At 43.6% G+C, this 18,235-nt stretch overlaps 1 protein-coding gene across 13 annotated transcripts in view; it reads right to left on the bottom strand.

Moving 5' to 3' along the window:
• Positions 1–5,740: 5,740 nt before the first annotated feature.
• Positions 5,741–18,235, bottom strand: part of PLA1A (phospholipase A1 member A) — a 40,396-nt gene continuing 27,901 nt past the window's right edge. For 2 of the 13 annotated variants that reach the window (XM_025476397.3, XM_025476405.3), the window contains 5 exons: positions 15,927–16,094; positions 14,474–14,563; positions 10,606–10,765; positions 6,936–7,100; positions 5,741–6,150 (listed from right to left, as the gene is read on the bottom strand). In XM_025476397.3, the coding sequence (XP_025332182.1) occupies positions 6,066–6,150; positions 6,936–7,100; positions 10,606–10,765; positions 14,474–14,563; positions 15,927–16,094 (668 nt within the window). In that variant the 3' untranslated portion in view covers positions 5,741–6,065. Of the gene's footprint in view, positions 6,151–6,935; positions 7,101–9,393; positions 9,445–10,601; positions 10,766–14,473; positions 14,564–15,926; positions 16,095–18,235 lie in introns of those variants that run through there. The other 11 variants (XM_049105543.1, XM_049105544.1, XM_049105547.1 and 8 more) reach the window with 11 other exon arrangements.

Below are 18,235 nucleotides of genomic sequence, written 5' to 3'. Positions count from 1 at the left end.
TCCAGGGTCTTACCACATGTCTGAGAGAACAGAGAGGAAGGGACAAATATGAGACACATTTTGAAGAAATTGAGAGACATAGTGTCTAAGTGTAAATAAGGTTTTGGGAGGAAGGAAGGAGGATAATGATTCTGTTTGTGTGTGTATGGGTTTTTTTAAAGCATTATAGTGTTCTAAGCCAAAGATGACTCAAGCTTCAAGCCTGGATGTTGGATGATGGTGTTGTGGCTATTACTGTTGAGGACAGAAGGAACAACTTTGGGGGAGATGTTGAGTTGATTTTGAATGGGTTCAGTTTGAGCTGTTGTCAGAACACTGAATGGTCCCATAAAGCAAACAGTTATATTTTCGTAAATGAGAAGGTGAATACTGGGAATAGGGAGAATTTTAGGGCCTGGGAAATGGAGGAACTCAGGCACAGGGATGGTCACATCACCTCCAGGCTCCCCTCTGAGGGGAAGAAACCAACCTCTCTGGGCTAAAGGTAGGGCTGTAATGGTTGCCCCAGAGCCTGAGAGTGCCCAGAAGTGAGGTCAGAGGTATGTTCAAGGCTGGGGACAGAAGGGTCTGTCTCTCTGAGGTCACTCAGGACCACTGAATAGGGAGAACCAGGACTGGGTAAGATTTCAGCAATTCGAGAAGATTTATGTTTCAGTACAATTCCTTTCATACACTCAGAGCTTCCTTCTATAGAGATTAAAAAAAATTTTTTTTTCGTTTTTAGTAATCGCTACACCCAACGTGGGGCTTGAACTTACAACCTCAAGGTCAAGAGTCACATGTTCTACCAACTGAGCCTGCCAGGCACCCCACTCCTATAGAGATTTTAATTTTTATGTTTTAAAAAATATTTTGTTTATTTAACAGAGAGAGCACAGGCAGGGAGAGAGGGAGAGGGAGAAGCACATCCCACGCCCCACCCCTTGCCACCCCACCCCACTCCCGAGCAGGGAGCCCGACCAATGGCTCCATCTCATGACCTGGGATTACCACCCGAGCCAAAGGCATTATGGCACAAACTGAATATATTAACTGTCTGAACCACCCAGGTGCCCCCTGTAGTGCTTTTTGAAGCTTAAAATGTAACACTGGTGATTAAAATTTTAAAACAAGGTGAATAAATGAAGGCCATTCTGACACTGATGAAAAGACACCAACCCCTTGTTGGAATTAAGCCTCTCAGATCAGTTAAGCCTAATCTCCCTTTGCTTTTGTCTACATCATTAGAATGCTGTCTTTAATGCATTTTATTATTGTCATTTATTGCATGTCATTTATTTGCATGTCATTTATTGCAGACATTTATTGTCTTTTTATTGCATGCTTACAATGTAGAGGGCCCAGAGAAGGAGAAACATAGCTCTTGCCTTTAAGGACCTTATAATCTCTTTATAAACCTGGCATACATGCAGGAAAATATTGACCACGATCACAAGGCAGCATAGATACTGACTGAAAAGACATATTGATGGCCAGCCTTACTAGAAGAGATAGAACTGGAAGTGGACCTTTAATGCCTGGAAAATTCTGAAGGGGTTGGTTGGGTCAGCAGGTACAAAGGCAAGGAGGTGACATCGTCTACAGTATGTTTTAGGGGGATACTGGCTTCAGCACACTGGGGACATGGCGGGTAATTCTAGTTAGGCAGAGTGGGGCCAGACTGAGGAAGTTTCTATTTCATTAAGACAGTTGGTTGCATGTGCTAGAAACCAATTTGAGCAGGCTAACGTGTTTCACTCAATAGTTAAGGAGCCCAGGTTTAGGAGGAACACGCCTTGGTGTGAATCCTGATTTCACCCGCTGCTAGCTGCATGACCATGGGCAACTTGCTAAATTCCCCTCTCCCTCTGTGTTCTCATATGTAAAATGAGGTAATACATGGATTTGCTGGGAGGATCAATGAGATAATTTATATAAAGAAATTAGACCACTACCTGGCAGATACTAAATGCTCAGGAAGTTTTCGTTTTTCACTTTCTCTTTCTTAACTTTCTGCATTGGGTGAAATTTTTTAAATGAGTTGAATTTTATAATCATAAAAAAGTAAGCCTTTATTTTTTAAAAGTTCTTTATAGATCTCCCCTCCCAGTGGGTTTCACTGCTCAGAGACGATGGTGTCTGAATGAATGCCCTTTTTAAAAAGTAATTAAATCTCAGGCCCCTATACTTATGAAGGAAAGTGTCATTCCAGTTTCACAGATGGGTATGGGTCAGCCAACTTGGAACCAGTTGAATACCCCATGGAAACTCCAGAGAAGAAATCTGGGGATTTGAGTAATTTATCTTAGGAAGACAAATACTTGGATAAGTAATTTCAAGAGAACATTTTCTTTGAACCATTGTCAGAGATCATGTGAATTGGTATAATATTTTTGGAAAGTAACCCGTCATTACTATCTCTTGATATATCTGCTGACCTAGCAATTCTCACATAGGAATCTACCATATAGAAATGGAGGTACCAGTACATGAGAGATGTACAAAAATATCTCTTGTGGCATCATTTGTAGTTGAAACAACCTCAATATCCATCACAAAGAAAACGGTTGACTGAGTTTTAGCAGATCCATAGTGTGGATTATCACACATCAAGTGAGTAAATTAGACCTATGTCTAATTGGAGTGAAGTCATGATATGTTGTTAAATGATAAAGAAAAACTACAGAGCCTATGATAGGTGAGCTATGATTTAATTTTTGTTTAAGAAAGGCTTTGTATATATTTGTATTTACATGGAGAAATGTGTAGAAGAGTATATATAGCTATTAACATTGATTACCACAGGGCCACGGTAGCTATATACTTACAGTTTGACTTGTTAAAATGAACATCTATTGATTCTGTAGTTTAAAAAAATATATTTAATAATGTAGAGGAGGTGGTTTTTTTTGGAAATTAATCTGAAGACCAAAATTGAAAAGAGATCACCCAGAAGCTTTAAATGAATCCCAGGACCCAGATCCTGAATCACAATCTTGCTTTAGAAAGACTTTGTAGGGTAACTGAGCTCTTTGTTCAGTAACCACTGAATAATCCCAAAGAAAAGAAGTTAGAAGATGGTGGGTAGGTTTACATTTGCTCCAGTAACCAAAAAGAGGGAAAGCACAGCTTCCTAGAAAGTTTGGCATGTCACCAGCAAAGTCCAGGAGCAAATCACTAAAAACATTGCTTGTATATATTTAGGAAATGAAGTAGGAATTAGTAGGAGAGCCTACATGGGCCCCAGGAAATTAAGTCATGCTAAAATTTAGTTAATCATATTATTTCTCTTTTCTCTCTTTCCTTCAAATCAGGGGATCATTGTAGATATAAAGTACTGAAACTTTTCTCATAATATGTAAGTACTCAAGATAAACATGACTTAGAAATATGTATGAAGGCTCAGACCCAGGGTATTGATTAGTCTTAAGGAAACTTCTAGAAGTAGGGCTTTACCCTTTCAAGTTCTTGGCTTCTCCTTTCAAGTTCTTGGCTATAGATATAAAAAAGGAGTCTATAAAAATGTCATATATAAATGTGCAGATATATTTATATATGTAAAGTAAATACATAAAAATTGCATAAAGCTTGGAGGGAGAACTAAATATTCTTTTTTTTTTTTTAGAACTAAATATTCTTAAGGATAAAATCAGGATATAAGAAATTCTTGACAGGTTGGAGAGACTACAACAATAATATGTAGTGGAATTGGGTTATATGAAAAGTTCATATATGAAAAGTTCATTCAGGTTCAAAAATCAACTCCATAAGAAAGAAAGCAAGCTGGAGCAATAAGAATATAGACTCTATAAAAATAAAGACTCTACAGTTACCCTGAAGTGACTCTTGGGTTGAATTGCTGGAAGATTGTAACAAGGAACATGTGAAGACACACTCCTGGTATATTCTGTGAGAGGAAGGCCTCAAATATCGAGCCCAGTCCTGGGATTATGGCACAAACTGAACATATTCAAGGTAGAGTGACCAGAGAGGAGAAGGGTCTGGAAACCATGTTTGTAGTGCCACTTAAGGACACAGGCTGACTACTGAAGTGAGTTGCTTCTGTAATAGTTTCTGTTCATGAAAAGATCTTCAAAGGAGTTGTGAACAATGTAGGTGTGGAAGGGAGACCCATGCTTTTGTCTTGCCGTCAAGCAGAGTTCTTTGTTACCTCTCCCTTTTTTAGAGCCCCACACATCCCTACCTACATAAAGCCAATGTGTCACCTGTCCTTTTGTGGCATTTCTGCAACCTAGACAAAGGCCCAAGTTCTCTATTCTGGTGAGCTGGTTGACCTGGCTCAGGTGGAGCAGTTGCAGCCAGTAGCCTACATCATTTTCCTGCCTTTACTGTGGAGCATGAGTCAGCAAGTCAGCAGTTTCTTTCAAAGCACATTTATTTAGTTTTTTTTTTTTAAGTCTTGAATAGATATATGTATGCCTATGTTCATAGCAGCATTATTCACAACAGCCAAAATGTGGAGCAACCCAAGTGTCCATGGATGGATAAATCAATGAACAAAGCACGGGAAAAAAAAAAAAAAAAATATATATATATATATATACATACACAGTGGAATATTATTCACCCTTGAAAAGGAAGGAAATTTTGATACTTGCTATAACCAGAGTGAACCTTAAAGACATTATGCGAAGTGAAATAAGCTAGATTCAAAAGGAAAAATATTATATGATTGTATGAGGTGTTCTAGAATCAGAGACAGAAAGTAGAGTAGGATTACCAGGGGCTGCAGGGAGAAGCGATGGGACCATTGTTTAATGGGGACAGAGTTTCAATTAGAGAAGCTGAAAAAGTTCTAGAGATGGAAAGTGGTAATGGTTGCACAGCAGTATGGATGTACTTAAGACTACTGAATTGGACACTTAAAAATGACTTAAATGACTTTTTTAAGAGTCAAAGAAAACAATTCAGTATGGAAGAACCAGGGAGTACCATGCTGTGGAGAGAGTGGAGAAGATGTGTGCCTCACATCTTCTTGGAGAAGATCTCTGTTCCTCAGCCCCACCTCCCCATTCTCCACCCTTCTGTGTCCTGCTCTATGCCCTGGCTCACATCAACATGCCTCTTGCCTTCTGGCTTCTGGTTGGAGTCATTCGATGGGGAGCACTAGCAGGGGATGAGGCAGAGGGAAGAGTGAGGTCAGAGAGTCTATTTCCTCTGTTCCCTCCCTGCAGGATTGCTGCAGGTGAGGTGACCATGACCCTTTTCTGAAGGCCTGACAGGCCCTCTCTGTCCCAGGAGTCTGGTGCTTTTTCCCTTTGCCTCTTCAGACCTAGGCCAGTAGCAGCTGCCATGACCCTGGCCCCCTGGAACTGCACTATCCCTTGTGGTCTTCCCACTTCCTACTAACACCTTTGTAAACAGTCCTTTTATTAAATTCTCCTCAACTTACCCAATTTGAGCACATCATCTATTTCATGCTGGACTATGGCTGATACAAGATAACTTATAACAAAGTTGGGGAAACAATGACCCAAAGAAAATCCACCTATATTCCCCAAAGATCTCTCTGATCCCCAAAATTTTCCAGCTACCCAGAGGAAGCAATGGTAAGGGATCTTCCATCTTCCAGCCTGCCCTCCTTCCCCTCTCTTGTTCCAAGAACTTCTTTCCCATTGCTATTTTAATACAGAGAATTCTGTATTGTTTTCTGTACAATTTTTGTAGGATTGTTTTCTCCAATCCTATAGACAATCATATTTTTGTACATAACAGAATTCCATTCCAATAAAACAATGAAGCCAGTCAGATATTTTATTTTTTAAAAAAGCATTCTTCCTGTGAATGTTTCTACTGAATCCTAGATACAAATGTTCAAGGATATGGGGCAATTGCAGTTAAATATGAATAGAAAAGTTCAAAATGTATTTTTGTAAGGCTGTTCAAATTGGTAATAGAGACAAAGCTCTGTTAGATGAGCTAACTCTCCCCTCTAAAGTGGCTAATTATAGGGAAAACAACCAAGAGTTTTTGCCTTCCTTCTAATAGTAGTGGCCTAGAATAAGTTGAACATAGCTCCCACCCTCCTCTGAAATTCAGGGAGATGTATCCTGCCCAGGTTTATACTAAACACACATTATTTTCAGGTCATAAGAAACAGTCTCACTTGCTTGTAAGTTCACTGGCTCAGGTAAGCAGACCATCTTTTTGCTGCAAAAGAAGAGCAACAAGAAAGTAGAGCTCAGGGCAGGGTCCTGATTGGTCAGGAGAGAGGGCTAGCAGTCACGTGCTCTTGTGTTTCCATGATGTCAGGTGCAAGAAGTCTACAATCGTCTATTATAGGCATCTACTACTCCTGTCCTCCTCTTGCCAGGGCTGGTAAGACTAGTGTAAAACCCTGCTAGAGGCACAGGAGGATCCATGCCTGTGAATGTAACCAGTGGAGGCTGTGCACTGAGAAGTCTTGTTCCAATAAAATCATACGTAGAAACTAAGTAAGACATACATAAAGCAGATTTTATATTTCTATATAAAATTATCCAGCTATAGATCAGAAAAAATGAAATATCTTATACTGAAGTGGGAATGGGAAATTGAAAGTGGTAATGGTTGTACAACAGTATGGATGTGCTTAGTGCTACTGAATTGTACACTTAAAAATGATTACAGTGATTTTTTAAAGAGTTGAAAAGATTAAGTACCGAAGAATCCGGAGAGTACTGGGTTGTGGAAAGAGTGGTGAAGGTGCGTGCCGTATCTCTCTGTTCCTCACCCACACCCCAGCCATTCCTCATCCTCTTTGGCTTTCTAACACCTCCAAACCAAGATGGCCCCACTGGAAATTCAAGAAAACCCTGGGTCTTCGTCATCTCTCCATTGAAGAACTTAACTGCTGTGATGAGACTGCACCTCAACAAATGTCACATCAAAGGTCAGGATTGGTCCTCATGGGTGTGTCACGGTAGCGTAGAGTGGTGTGGGGTGGGTAGACTTACTTGTCATTGACGGGCAAAGGAGCAGTGCAGAACTTCCCAACAATGGTAGTCCGGTCTTTTCTCCAAACTCGGTGGGAAGAGTGAAACTTGAGTTTCACTTGGTTTATCTGGCACTGAGGGTTGGCATGAGCTATGACTCCTTTCCCCTGGAGTTCCTGTCTAGGTCTGCAAGGGAGAGGTAAATTAAATTACCCAAGAGCATTTGGCCTTTGCCTCCCCTTGGCTCCTATGGGGCTCTGCAGGTAGTGTTGGTTAGCTCTCACACACAAGAGAACTCCTTGAAGGTGTGGACCACAATCTTTTATATCACACTCACCAGCCCCTCTGCGTGTATACTCACAGCTTTAAACATGGCTCAGAAAATAGTTGTTGATTTTTTAAAGAAAACAAGTGGACATGGCAGCAAAATGGTAGTTCTTGGATTTTCATATCCGGAAAAATGTCCCTGTTCTTAGATTCCTAACTGGAGAAAATCTTCACTTTCAGATCTACCTACTGGAAGTAGAGCCCTCTTTCAGGGCCTTCAGTTCCATAAATTTTGTGTGGACTTTTGTATTTTATACTGAGTATGAATGTGTGAATGGGAAAAAACAAAACAAAAAAAATGGATCTTGAAACCAGACAGAGCTGCTGTGGTACTATGCAGGTTTTGTGTCTTCCCAACTATGTGGCTTTGGAGTCATACAGCCCTAGGTCTAAACCCCAGCTTTCCCATGCATGAGCCATGAGCTTGACCCACAGGCTTGGTACACCTCTGAAGGCAGCCTAGGTGACCCAGAGTAAAAGCAGAATCCAGGTCTCTCTTGGCTCAAGATGGAAGGAAGAGCATGAAGTCACCCATCCAGAGAGGTGACAAAGAGAAGACTCAGGTGTGGAGCAAGGAGGCCTGCCGGGAAGTCACCAAGGTGGGCAAAGTCCTGGGGAGCAGGGAAGACACTTGCCTCCTGGGCCCTGCCTGGGCCGCTTTGGCCTCCACCTCGGAAGAAGGAACGGGGACTGGAGAAGGAGGAGGAGTGAGGGGGTGGAACTTTCACCTTCACGCATGAGCGTTGGGGTCATCGAAAGTAGAGGGGTTATGGCTCAGCCACATGGTTTCTCTTTCCTTTCTGGCCTTTGCGGAGTGATAAAATGTCTTCTTTGTGTACTCTTTAACCCAAGGTTAGTCAGAGTTTGTTTTTTTCTTTTGAGGAAGATTCTGTATGTCTTCCAGAGCCGTTCCTGTTTTGTTTTTGTTTTTTAAGTTTAGAAGTATTTTAAAATATTTCAGAGGAGGGATCCCTGGGTGGCGCAGCGGTTTGGCGCCTGCCTTTGGCCTAGGGTGTGATCCTGGAGACCCAGGATCGAATCCCACATCGGGCTCCCGGTGCATGGAGCCTGCTTCTCCCTCTGCCTGTGTCTCTGCCTCTCTCTCTCTCTCTCTCTCTCTGTGACTATCATAAATAAATAAATAAAAAAATTAATTAAAAAAAATATTTCAGAGGAAAAATAAGATTTTTCTTTTTCAGAAGCTGCATGGATAGAAGGACTTGCAAACTAGCAGGATATGAAGGACGCTGTGAGTGAGTGACCTAAGGACTTGGTTTGGGTAAATTTTCTAATTAGAAGGAAATCCTGGGGTTTCACAAAATTATACAAAGAAGGGAAAGACCACACATAAACCCCCCTCCTTTTTTTCAATTTCTATTCTGCAAGGGGGGCGGGAAGAAAAAATAAAACAAGGAATTGAAGATAGCTGTGTCTTGAGTCTTCTTCAAAAGAGTAATGCAAATTGCTTTTGGGAGAAGGAAGAAACTGTGGATATCCATTCCAGTTACTCAGGGAGTTTTTAAAAGTGTAGTGGTTGAGGCTGTGCCCAGAGTCTCTGCTGTAATTGGCCTGGGATGAGGCTTAGGGAGTCGGTGGTGTTTAGGACTCTGCAGGTGATTCTAATCAGTGACCAGTTGTGTGGTTGTCTTGACCCCTGCCGGTATTGGCTCATCTTTCAAGGTGCAGGAGAGGCAATGAAAGCACCTTGTGGATGTAACACGACCTTAAACTGATCTAATGAAAATCATTCAGCTGTAATCTGCAAGACTCTGGTGGGCACCTGAAGATCCGTGTTGGGACCCTGACTGCCATACCTCTCTCTGTGGTCTGTGTGAGCTGGAGCCCTGACCAGTGCCAGGGTGTCTGGGAGTCCAGAAGTGTGCTCCTCTCAGTACCATTAATGTCTAACACTGCAGCCTGAGAAATGTTTCCAAATTCCACTCTGATCTGGTCACTCTCCTCCTTAAAAGTCCCACTGGCCCCCCAAACTGCTCTCAGGATAAAACCCAAAATCCCTAACTGTCCTTCAACACCTGGCACAGTGTGGCTCTGAGCGGCTGCCCCGTACTCCCCTCGCCACCCCCGCCTCCTCTCTGCATTCTCACTAACCCCTGGACTGGGTAACTCCGTCAAATCACTACTGAAACCTCACCTTCTCAGTCTTGGTCAGGCTCTGTCCTACTTGTCCTCACGGCACCTGCCACTGTGGAAAAGCATGCATTTCTATGGTTGTGCTTCATCCGCTCACCTGCAAACTACACTTCTCAGCTTCCCCTGCCAGCAAACTCCAGTGAGAGCTAACCTGCAGGAGGCACACTTAGTGGCGAGACCACTTTGGGCTGTGATTCCAGAGGGGCTATATTTCTTTTTTTTTTTTTTTCAGAGGGGCTATATTTCTTGCCTGCTTCCAGCTCCCGCCAAACAGCCACCTCGGTGGATCCTGCTGACACACTACCAACATCACCTGGCCTTGTTCCTCTGACCCCACAGGAGGATTGCCCCCTGTTGCTGATTTCTGCACTGTCCCCCCACCTCCTTTTGGCTTTTCAGCTCTCTGGACATATTTGTAATTAGTTCCTTGGGTTAAATATCTTCTGTTGGACTCCCAGTTTGGGCTCTGGTTTCTGGACGGGACCCTGCTTGCTGAGACAGTGACTTCTTTGATTAGACCGGCTCCTGCTGGCTTGCGAGTAACTTACCAATTGCTTTGTAAAGAAACATGCACCTCTGCTGCTGTTCCTATCCTCTGCCAGGCTTGAGCCTTCCTATAGTTGAAGTTCTCTATCTTCCCACCTCAAGCCTGGTCCTGCCAGCTGCTAGGCCCAAATGTGACCCCAGAAGGGAAGGAAATGCTCAGCCTGCTTCTAGGGATTAGCACCACATGGCATCAAGCCCTGCTGGCCTCACCTTGTACTCATTTGCTTACTAGCCCCTTTGCCTGTGATTCAGTTCTAATAACTCACCTAGTACTTGCCCCACTTTCCAGGAGTAGGTGCTTCCCAGGCTCTGGTCAGCCCTCCCTGGCCAGTGATGAGGTCTTCCTGCTTGCTGACATTCCTGATGCCCCCTTCCTGGATTCCTGACTCATGTTTCCTATCTAGGTTCTCATGTTCTCACCACCTGTTGAGACACCCCATATCTTCGGCTCACCCGCCTCATCTGCTGTTGTCTAAATAAACTACCCTTGGATCCAGTACTGATCATGAACCTGGGACAGTTGCCCAGCATGTGTCTGTGGGTGCATCTGCAGCAGGTCCTGCCCTCACCTCCACCTCCAGCCCAGCAGGCTTGGGCCACCCATTAGTGATCACACAGTGCCTGTTGTGGGAGATGTGTGTGCGTGTGATGCGGGACACTTACGTACATGGTGATCTTGACCTGGGAGGTAACGTTGCTGCTAAGGAAGGTGACTGAGATGAAGGTATCCTTGTTCCTTGGCTCCTGCAAGTAAAACTCCACCAGGCTGTGATGCACTGGGAAACCGAAGCAGAGCAGATGCCTGGGCCAGAGGTCAGCGGTGCAAACTGCCCACAAAGCCCCAGAGAGCAGCAGTGCAGGAATCTGAGATCTACCTCTTAGTAGCAGGTTACCTGCTGTCCCCCAAATCCTTAGCTTCCAACTGGGGATAATAAAAATAGGTCTGAATGAGAGTTAAATGAGTTAATACTGGAAATTCCGTAGACAATGCCTGTGGCTAGGAAGCATTCAATGCATGTTAGTTCTTGTTATTACTTATAACACTAAAATGTCCCACTCCTCTCTGCTTGATGACATTGTGTTGGTGTAGTGATTCTGAAAGAAAAGCATGTCTCTTATACTAAATAATTAACTCATAAAATGTAATGATACTCCTCGACTTCCCACCATACACACAGTTTCAGGAAGCCCACTTGTGTGTAGGTGACTATTTTCCTCTCTGTGGCAGCCTGGGTGCCTACATGGCATCTCCACCCTCCCAGGCAGCATGGATCCTGGGGCTTTCAAAGCTCATGTCAGTGACACAGACTAGATGAGGAGCCTGGCTCATGATGATATCCCTGCGACCTGCTGTCTCTCTGGCAAGAGAAGTTAAGAAGTACAGCTTCTCTAACATCCTATCCTTTCCTTATTAAGGGGGTGGCCCATCTGGTGGCATCTTGCTGTATCTTTGGTCTTGGGGCATTTTCACACACTTCTCTGGTGATTGGGACACAGCTGGAGAGGCAGTCCTTTGCCTCTTACCCTACTTGTACTTTTTCATTTGTCATATTTAATAGGCAGATATAGGAGGGACATCGAATGGACTTAGGTAGACTGAGCATTAAGTCAGAAGAGTGCTGTGATCCATCTGGGCTCATGGGGTTGGTAACAAGACTCACTGATGGGTGCTAAGATGCCAAGAACCCACAGGAAGGAAAGAAAGCATGGTATGGTTCCCCTCCACAGAGGAAGACATCCAATGCCATGCCCCTCCTGTCTTTCAGTTGTTTGCTAGGGGGTTCAGATTGTTCTGGTGATGGGTAAGGGCAGAAGGGGAGTGGATAACTGCAATGTGGGAAAAACACTAAATTGCATAAGCTTTACGAATTTAACTCCCTAGGCTGACTTTGATATATTGTACCACTTCTTCCTTTGCTGGCAGGTCTCACCTCATCAAGTAAGTTTCCTAAGGTTCTGCTTCTCCCCTTTCATTATCTGGAAGCCCCAGGAGAGTCAGGTCTACTAATGTTGGGTGGGCATGAACTGGGAGTGGAATCCAATCGGTGCAGGAGTAAGACATGGGAAGCAGCACACAGAGCCCTGGACGGTTAGTCAGGAGACCTGGATCCACGGCCCAGCCTTGCTTCCTTGCTGTGTCCCTCTCCCTAAGTTACTGAACCTCTCTGTGTCCTGGTCCCTTCATATGTAAACAGTAACCTTGACATGACCTCACAGAACATGGCAAGGATTAGTGAAGTAATGGGGAGAACACACTTCATGTGAAACACTAGGGAAAGTAATATTGTCAGAAAAGATTATTATTTGGAGAAGATTGATTCTTTGCCCTGCTGGTACATGCCTGGCAGGAGTCAAGGGTGACCACTGTCCTGCTGAACACTGCTGTAGCCCAGGCAGGCCAAGAGAGCTGGGCAATGGGAACCCAGTGCCATGGTGGCCTGAGAGTGGGTAGGAGCAGGTTGCTACAGGCTGTTGGCACCACCCGAACTCGAGGTAAAGGAGGATCCCAGCTCCAATGCTCAGAACAAAAGGCTCAGCACTGGAAGGCTCAGAGCATGTAGGCAAACAGGTATTATGCTCCTTGGTTCTTTCTGTGCCTCTCTGAGGTTTGTGAACAGACAGGGCCATACTTCTGGGGCACCAAGAGGGAGTCTCACAACAAATATGAAACAGTCACAAAAATTGTGGCTATGTGAACCTGCCTTAGCAGGGAACTGAAAATGCCTCTAACTTCAAGTGTGCCCCAGTCTCCCTACCATGTGTGTTCCTGGCTGTGCAGACAGAGAGGAGCCAGTTCAGGTTGCTGTTAAGCTGTCCAGAGCTGGAAGTAAAACTGGACATCTGGTCCTGGCATCACTGCCTCTGTCACTGGACAAAGCATCCTCCTTCCAGCTGACCTCAGGAGGGGGCAGTGAGGACAGAGGAGTAACCTAGAAATATGGCTGTAAAGAACAGATTCTCTTTCAGAAGCAGAGGCAGAGAAGCCAGTGTGGAAGCAGGTGGTGGCATGAAAGGGTGTAGATTTTGGAGTCACAAGACCTGGAGTTGAATTATACTTTTCCCACCCCACTGTGTAGCCTTGGGCACAAGGCTGAGTGTCTCAGAGCCTCCCCTTCCTCATACCTAACCCAAGAATTGGGCTGTCAAATGAATAGATATATGTGAGAAGCCCACAGTTGACTCTTGAAACCCACTTGTTCGTAGGAGGTAGCCAGGAATTCTCTCTAGCATCATAAACACCCGCATCTAGTCTCCTCCAATTCTCTGATTGACAAAGGGAAAGCAATTATTTCTTAGCAAGTTCCAGTCCCTGTGCTAGCAACTTCCTGTATACTATTTTATTTTATCCTCACGTTGATTCTTTGAAGTAGGTACTGTTATTGTTCCCATTTTCTACATAAGGATGTAGAGGTTCAGAAAACTTAAGTAAGATTCTCCTGATCACATATCTGGTAAGTGCAGAAGCTGAGATTCAACTCCAAGTTTGTGTGACTACAATCTGAGCTTTGGGCTCCATAACACATAGCACTAGGAGTTTGGTACAAGGAAGGAATAGCCACAAAGATCCCTCCACCAGGATACGAGGTGGCTCAGCGGTTGAACATCTGCCTTTGGCTCAGGGCATGGTCCCGGAGTCCCAGGGTCGAGTCATACATTGAGCTCCCCTCAGGGAGCCTGCTTTTCCCTCTGCATATGTCTCTGCCTCTCTCTGTGTGTCCCTCATGAATTTAAAAAAAAAAAATCTTTTTTAAAAAATAAAAGATCTCTCCACCAACCAGACACAAGCAAATCAGAAAATCAGTCGGAATTAGTGTGGCCATACAATTTATCATCTTAACCAGCATACTTGTCCTATACACTCAATAAACAATAAACTAGACAAGATCCCAGGATAACAAATGTCAAAAAGGAAGTACAGTCGATCTACTTAAGATGCAAATAGCACCGGAAAAGATGATGCTCCAACCTGTGATATATTTCATGGGTTCTAAGACACACTCTCCTCTCACATTTCATATCTTTTACTGGCATCTTCGCTTCAGTGAAATGCAGTGGTTAGAAACAACAGTGAAGAACTGGAATATGTATGTGTAGGGGAAGGAGGGCAGAGGGCAAGGTTCAATATTCCTCAGAGATCCTGACCTAAGAGGGCTGCGAGTGGGTGGGGGGAGAGACCCATAAGATGGGCACCAAGGAAGGGGTAAAAAAGTATGCAAGAAGTGGGGAACCAGAAGGTCCTCCCAAATATCAGACTACAGAGTCCCACGCTGGAGAGAAGGAGGGAGGAACTAGGATAAATATATGGAGAGTAAGATGTCCTTAACTCTTCATCTGCAGTTGGACTAGCTCTGAAAGTTCAGGATCTAAGACTAGCTGCTGCCCACCCTCCCACCCCTTCTATAGCATCTTTGCCCCAATCTTTCACCTCCCACCTTGGCTTCCATGCTGTGCTAGACACAGGCCAAATCAAAACCCTGGACTCTGCAGGACAGCACACTAGCAGAGCTGAGCTACACATGTTTCCCCCAACTCACCACAATATGGAGCCCTGGAAGTGGTCAGGAGGTAGACTTTCACTTCCTTGGGAAGCGGCTCTATCTTGATACCACTTTGTTCCATCAGCCCTGGAAGTAGAGAGGCAAAGACAAAGACAGCAGAGTCCTGAGAAGGCCATTTCAGTGTCCCTTGGCACCCACCCATGTATTGATTAATTCATGTACCCGATCATTCTATAAACAACTACGCTGTATGCTCATTACATGCCATGCCCAGTCCAGCCAAGGATAAACATACAAGTAAACAGGACACACATTCTTCAGATCATTGGGCCCATTCCAGGAGGTATTTACCAGAAATTTGAAATTATGTCTCCAATTTGCAAAATAATCTATAAGACAGTTGTTTTAATGGCTTTTTATATCCTTTGCAGACAAAGCACAGGGAAGCATTTGACCTGAAGAATAGTGGTTAACAAGTTAGGGAAAGGCATTCCAAGCAGAGAATATGGTTTGGACAAAGGCACACAGGGTGAGGAAACACGAAATATTCTTGGAAGTACAAGTAGTTAGCATCCTGGTGTTCAGTGCCAGGCAAAGTGTAGTGAGAGGTGACGCTGGCGGATAGTGTGAGGTGGCTGTTTATAGCAGCAGGACCATCACATTGGGGGAAACTGTGGCATATGCCCCCTGAGTAGGAAGTAATGTTGATTTGCTTTATTGTGGGAAACTACATCTACTTTAACATTTTCTCAAGCTGATATCCATTTCATTCATATAAGGAATGACAGGTTGCTGCAGTTCTGAGTGGCAACCAGGGATGGGGAGTGAGAATGGGAGAGAGGAAGGAACCATTTATATTTCCCAGAGTTCTTCCTGAAATCCATCTTGGAGAACCCTAGGATATTCTTAGCAATGACCAGCACAGGGTGAGTTGAGGCCAGATCCCTTAGCCTTTCCCAAGCCCTTCTCCCAGACTATCCTGGATCATCCAGAAATGTGCCCAAGCCAACCAGCAAGGAGGCAGCCCTCTAGTTGGTGCATGGTTGCCACAGCCTCACACCTCTAAAGAGGGTCATGTACACCATTCTTGGGGATTCCTCACAAAGCCTTGGTTTACAGTCTATCAGGACTTGGAGAATGGCTGGCCTAGCTAGAAAGACCTATGGCAAGCATCTGGTCTTGGAGTGAGGGCAGCGGCTCTGGGCTATTCCAATGTTTCCAACAGGTCCTGAGTCTGGGCTTGCAGATGAGGGGCTGTGTGTGAAGAGTGTGTGCAGAGCAAGTATGGCATCAGGCAGCAGTATAGAGGGTGAGGGGAGGGACACAGAAGGCCATATGCCATCTTCCAGATGGAAATAGGCTGAACATCGATCAGTGAATTTCCTTATCCAGTTGGATAGACTTCTTGACCATAGGAAATCAGGACTTACAGAGGTGACAACTAGCAAGACTTGAACTTGCCCCAAATTGCCAAAGGGGTGGCATTTACCAATTCTTGGACAGGAAAGCAGAAAAGGGTTAAAACAATCCAGACATTGTCCAGCAAGAAAGGCCTTGTAGGTGGCACAGGGAAAGGCCATCAGTGGACAGGAATTCTCCAGGGCACTGATGTAGAGGTATACAGCCCTCATGTGATCACAGATCAGGTAACTGTAGCCTGAACAGGGGAAAAATATAACCATGGTTTTAGTTTAAGACAAATGAAAACCCCTCCATGCTACTTATTGTAATTCTATTGAATTTTATATTCCAGCAGGCTATAAATTTTAAATTCCAGCAGGAAGTCTCCTGAACCACGTTTTAAAATGTTAATGGAAATGGTTACTACATTCTCCCTCTTCTTTTTAATTTTCCTGAGATACCTAAGCTTAATCTATCAAAAAAATTACTTAAATTGAGACCCATCTTTCATAATCATGCAAACGCTCTTTTGGAAAATGGGAGCTTACGGGGATTTGGTGATCTTGACCAACTTCTCACAATGAATATCTCCCTGCACATTTTAGCTTCTTCATAGTCACCTACACAATCAAACTTTTTACAACCTCATGATACTCAGCCTAGCAATGAGATGATCAAGGGAGTCAGCCGCAGTTCATGGTAAATCTGAAAGTCAATGTGCTTCCGAGTTTACCTGGCCAAATGACTGATACACTGAATGTGCCAAATGTCCCAATTTAATAAAAAACCTTGTTTACTGTATAAAAATTTGAAGTAACTCACACTGGATGAATTGCTGGGCTAAGAGGTCTATGGTGAGCTACCGTTTTAGGGTTCTGGGGTCTTCACATTCTCCCTTCATCTTGGGACCACCACTCCCTATTCTGGGACCAGCAACCAAATCTGAGCCTGTGTTAACTTGCCTTCCCCTATGGTTGGGACACTCTTTATGGGCAAGCTCCTTCCAGCTGCAACAGGGAGCTGGGGAACACAAACTAAACCCTTCTTACAATTGTGTTATGAGGAAAAATGAAAAGGGCCAACTAAAATGCCACATAAATATATCCAAAGGTCATAAAACCAAACTATCCCATCTGAGAAAAAATGCTAGGAAATCTATAAATTATAAAAATAAACATGTTTTTGAAAATCACTAAGTTTGGTAAATCAGATTAGGGGTTATTCAATAACATTGTTAAAAGAATCCTTAAAATGTTAAAAAATGTGGTAAAGCAGGAAAAGACTAAAAACGTAGTAAACAAATCAGGATAAAATTCTCATAAGAAATGCTGATAGGACAGCTCCGGTGGCTCAGCGGTTTAGCGCTGCCTTCAGCCCAGGGCGTGATCCTGGAGACTGGAGATCGAGTCCTACGTCAGGCTCCCTGCATGGAGCCTGCTTCTCCCTCCACCTGTGTCTCTGCCTCTCTCTCTCTCTCTCTCTCTGTCTCTCATGAATAAATAAATAAAATCTAAGAAAAAAAGAAGAAATGCTGATAGGTTGCCTATATTCATAAGAAGACTATAAAAAGACTAAACAACCCTTGATCCTTAGCTTTTGACAAATTTAATGTTATTTAAGATAATGTTAAGAAGAATGTATTCAAAAAGAGCATTCCACCGGCACCCGGGTGGCTCAGTGGTTGAGCGTCTGACTTGGGCTCAGGGCATGATCCTGGGGTCTAGAGATTGAGTCCCGCATCAGGCTCCCCACAGGGAGCCTGCTTCTCCCTCTACCTATGTCTCTGCCTCTCTCTCTGTGTCTCTCATGAATAAATAAATAAGATCTTAAAAAACAAAAGAGCATTCCAGAAGAATATAATTGACCCTTGAACAACAGGGGTGTTGGGGCACCCCACCTCCCATGCAGTTGAGAATTCATGTATAACTTTTCATTCTCCCGAAACTTAATTATTAATAGCCTACTGTTGACTTGAAGCCTTACTGATAACATAAACAGTTGATTAACACATATCTTGCATGTTATCTATATTATACACCATATTCTTACAGTAAAGTAAGCTGGAGAAAAGAAAATGTTAAAAACCATAAGGAAGAGAAAATACATTTATAGTACTATATTGTGTTTATAAAAAAAATCCATGTACAAGTGGACCTGTGCAGTTCACACTCATGTTGGTCAAGGATCAATAGTGTATTTAGAAAAGAAGAAATGTATATTCATTGAATGTACTCAAGACGATTATCTTGAAAACAATTTTGGAGAACTGTCAAATTTAATAAGTTTGGGGAATTGATCCTTCAGGTAGCCACCTTTGGGTGTATCATTCTACTCCTGTCACAACTAGGCTCTGCAGGAGATGTAGCTAGTGTGGACCATACCACAAAGTGGGGCCCA

This window comes from Canis lupus, chromosome 33 (assembly GCF_003254725.2).
Source record: "Canis lupus dingo isolate Sandy chromosome 33, ASM325472v2, whole genome shotgun sequence".
Classification (NCBI taxonomy): domain Eukaryota; kingdom Metazoa; phylum Chordata; class Mammalia; order Carnivora; family Canidae; genus Canis; species Canis lupus.
The sequence above is the reverse complement of the archived record's forward strand: the minus strand, read 5'-3'. Positions and strand labels throughout refer to the sequence as shown.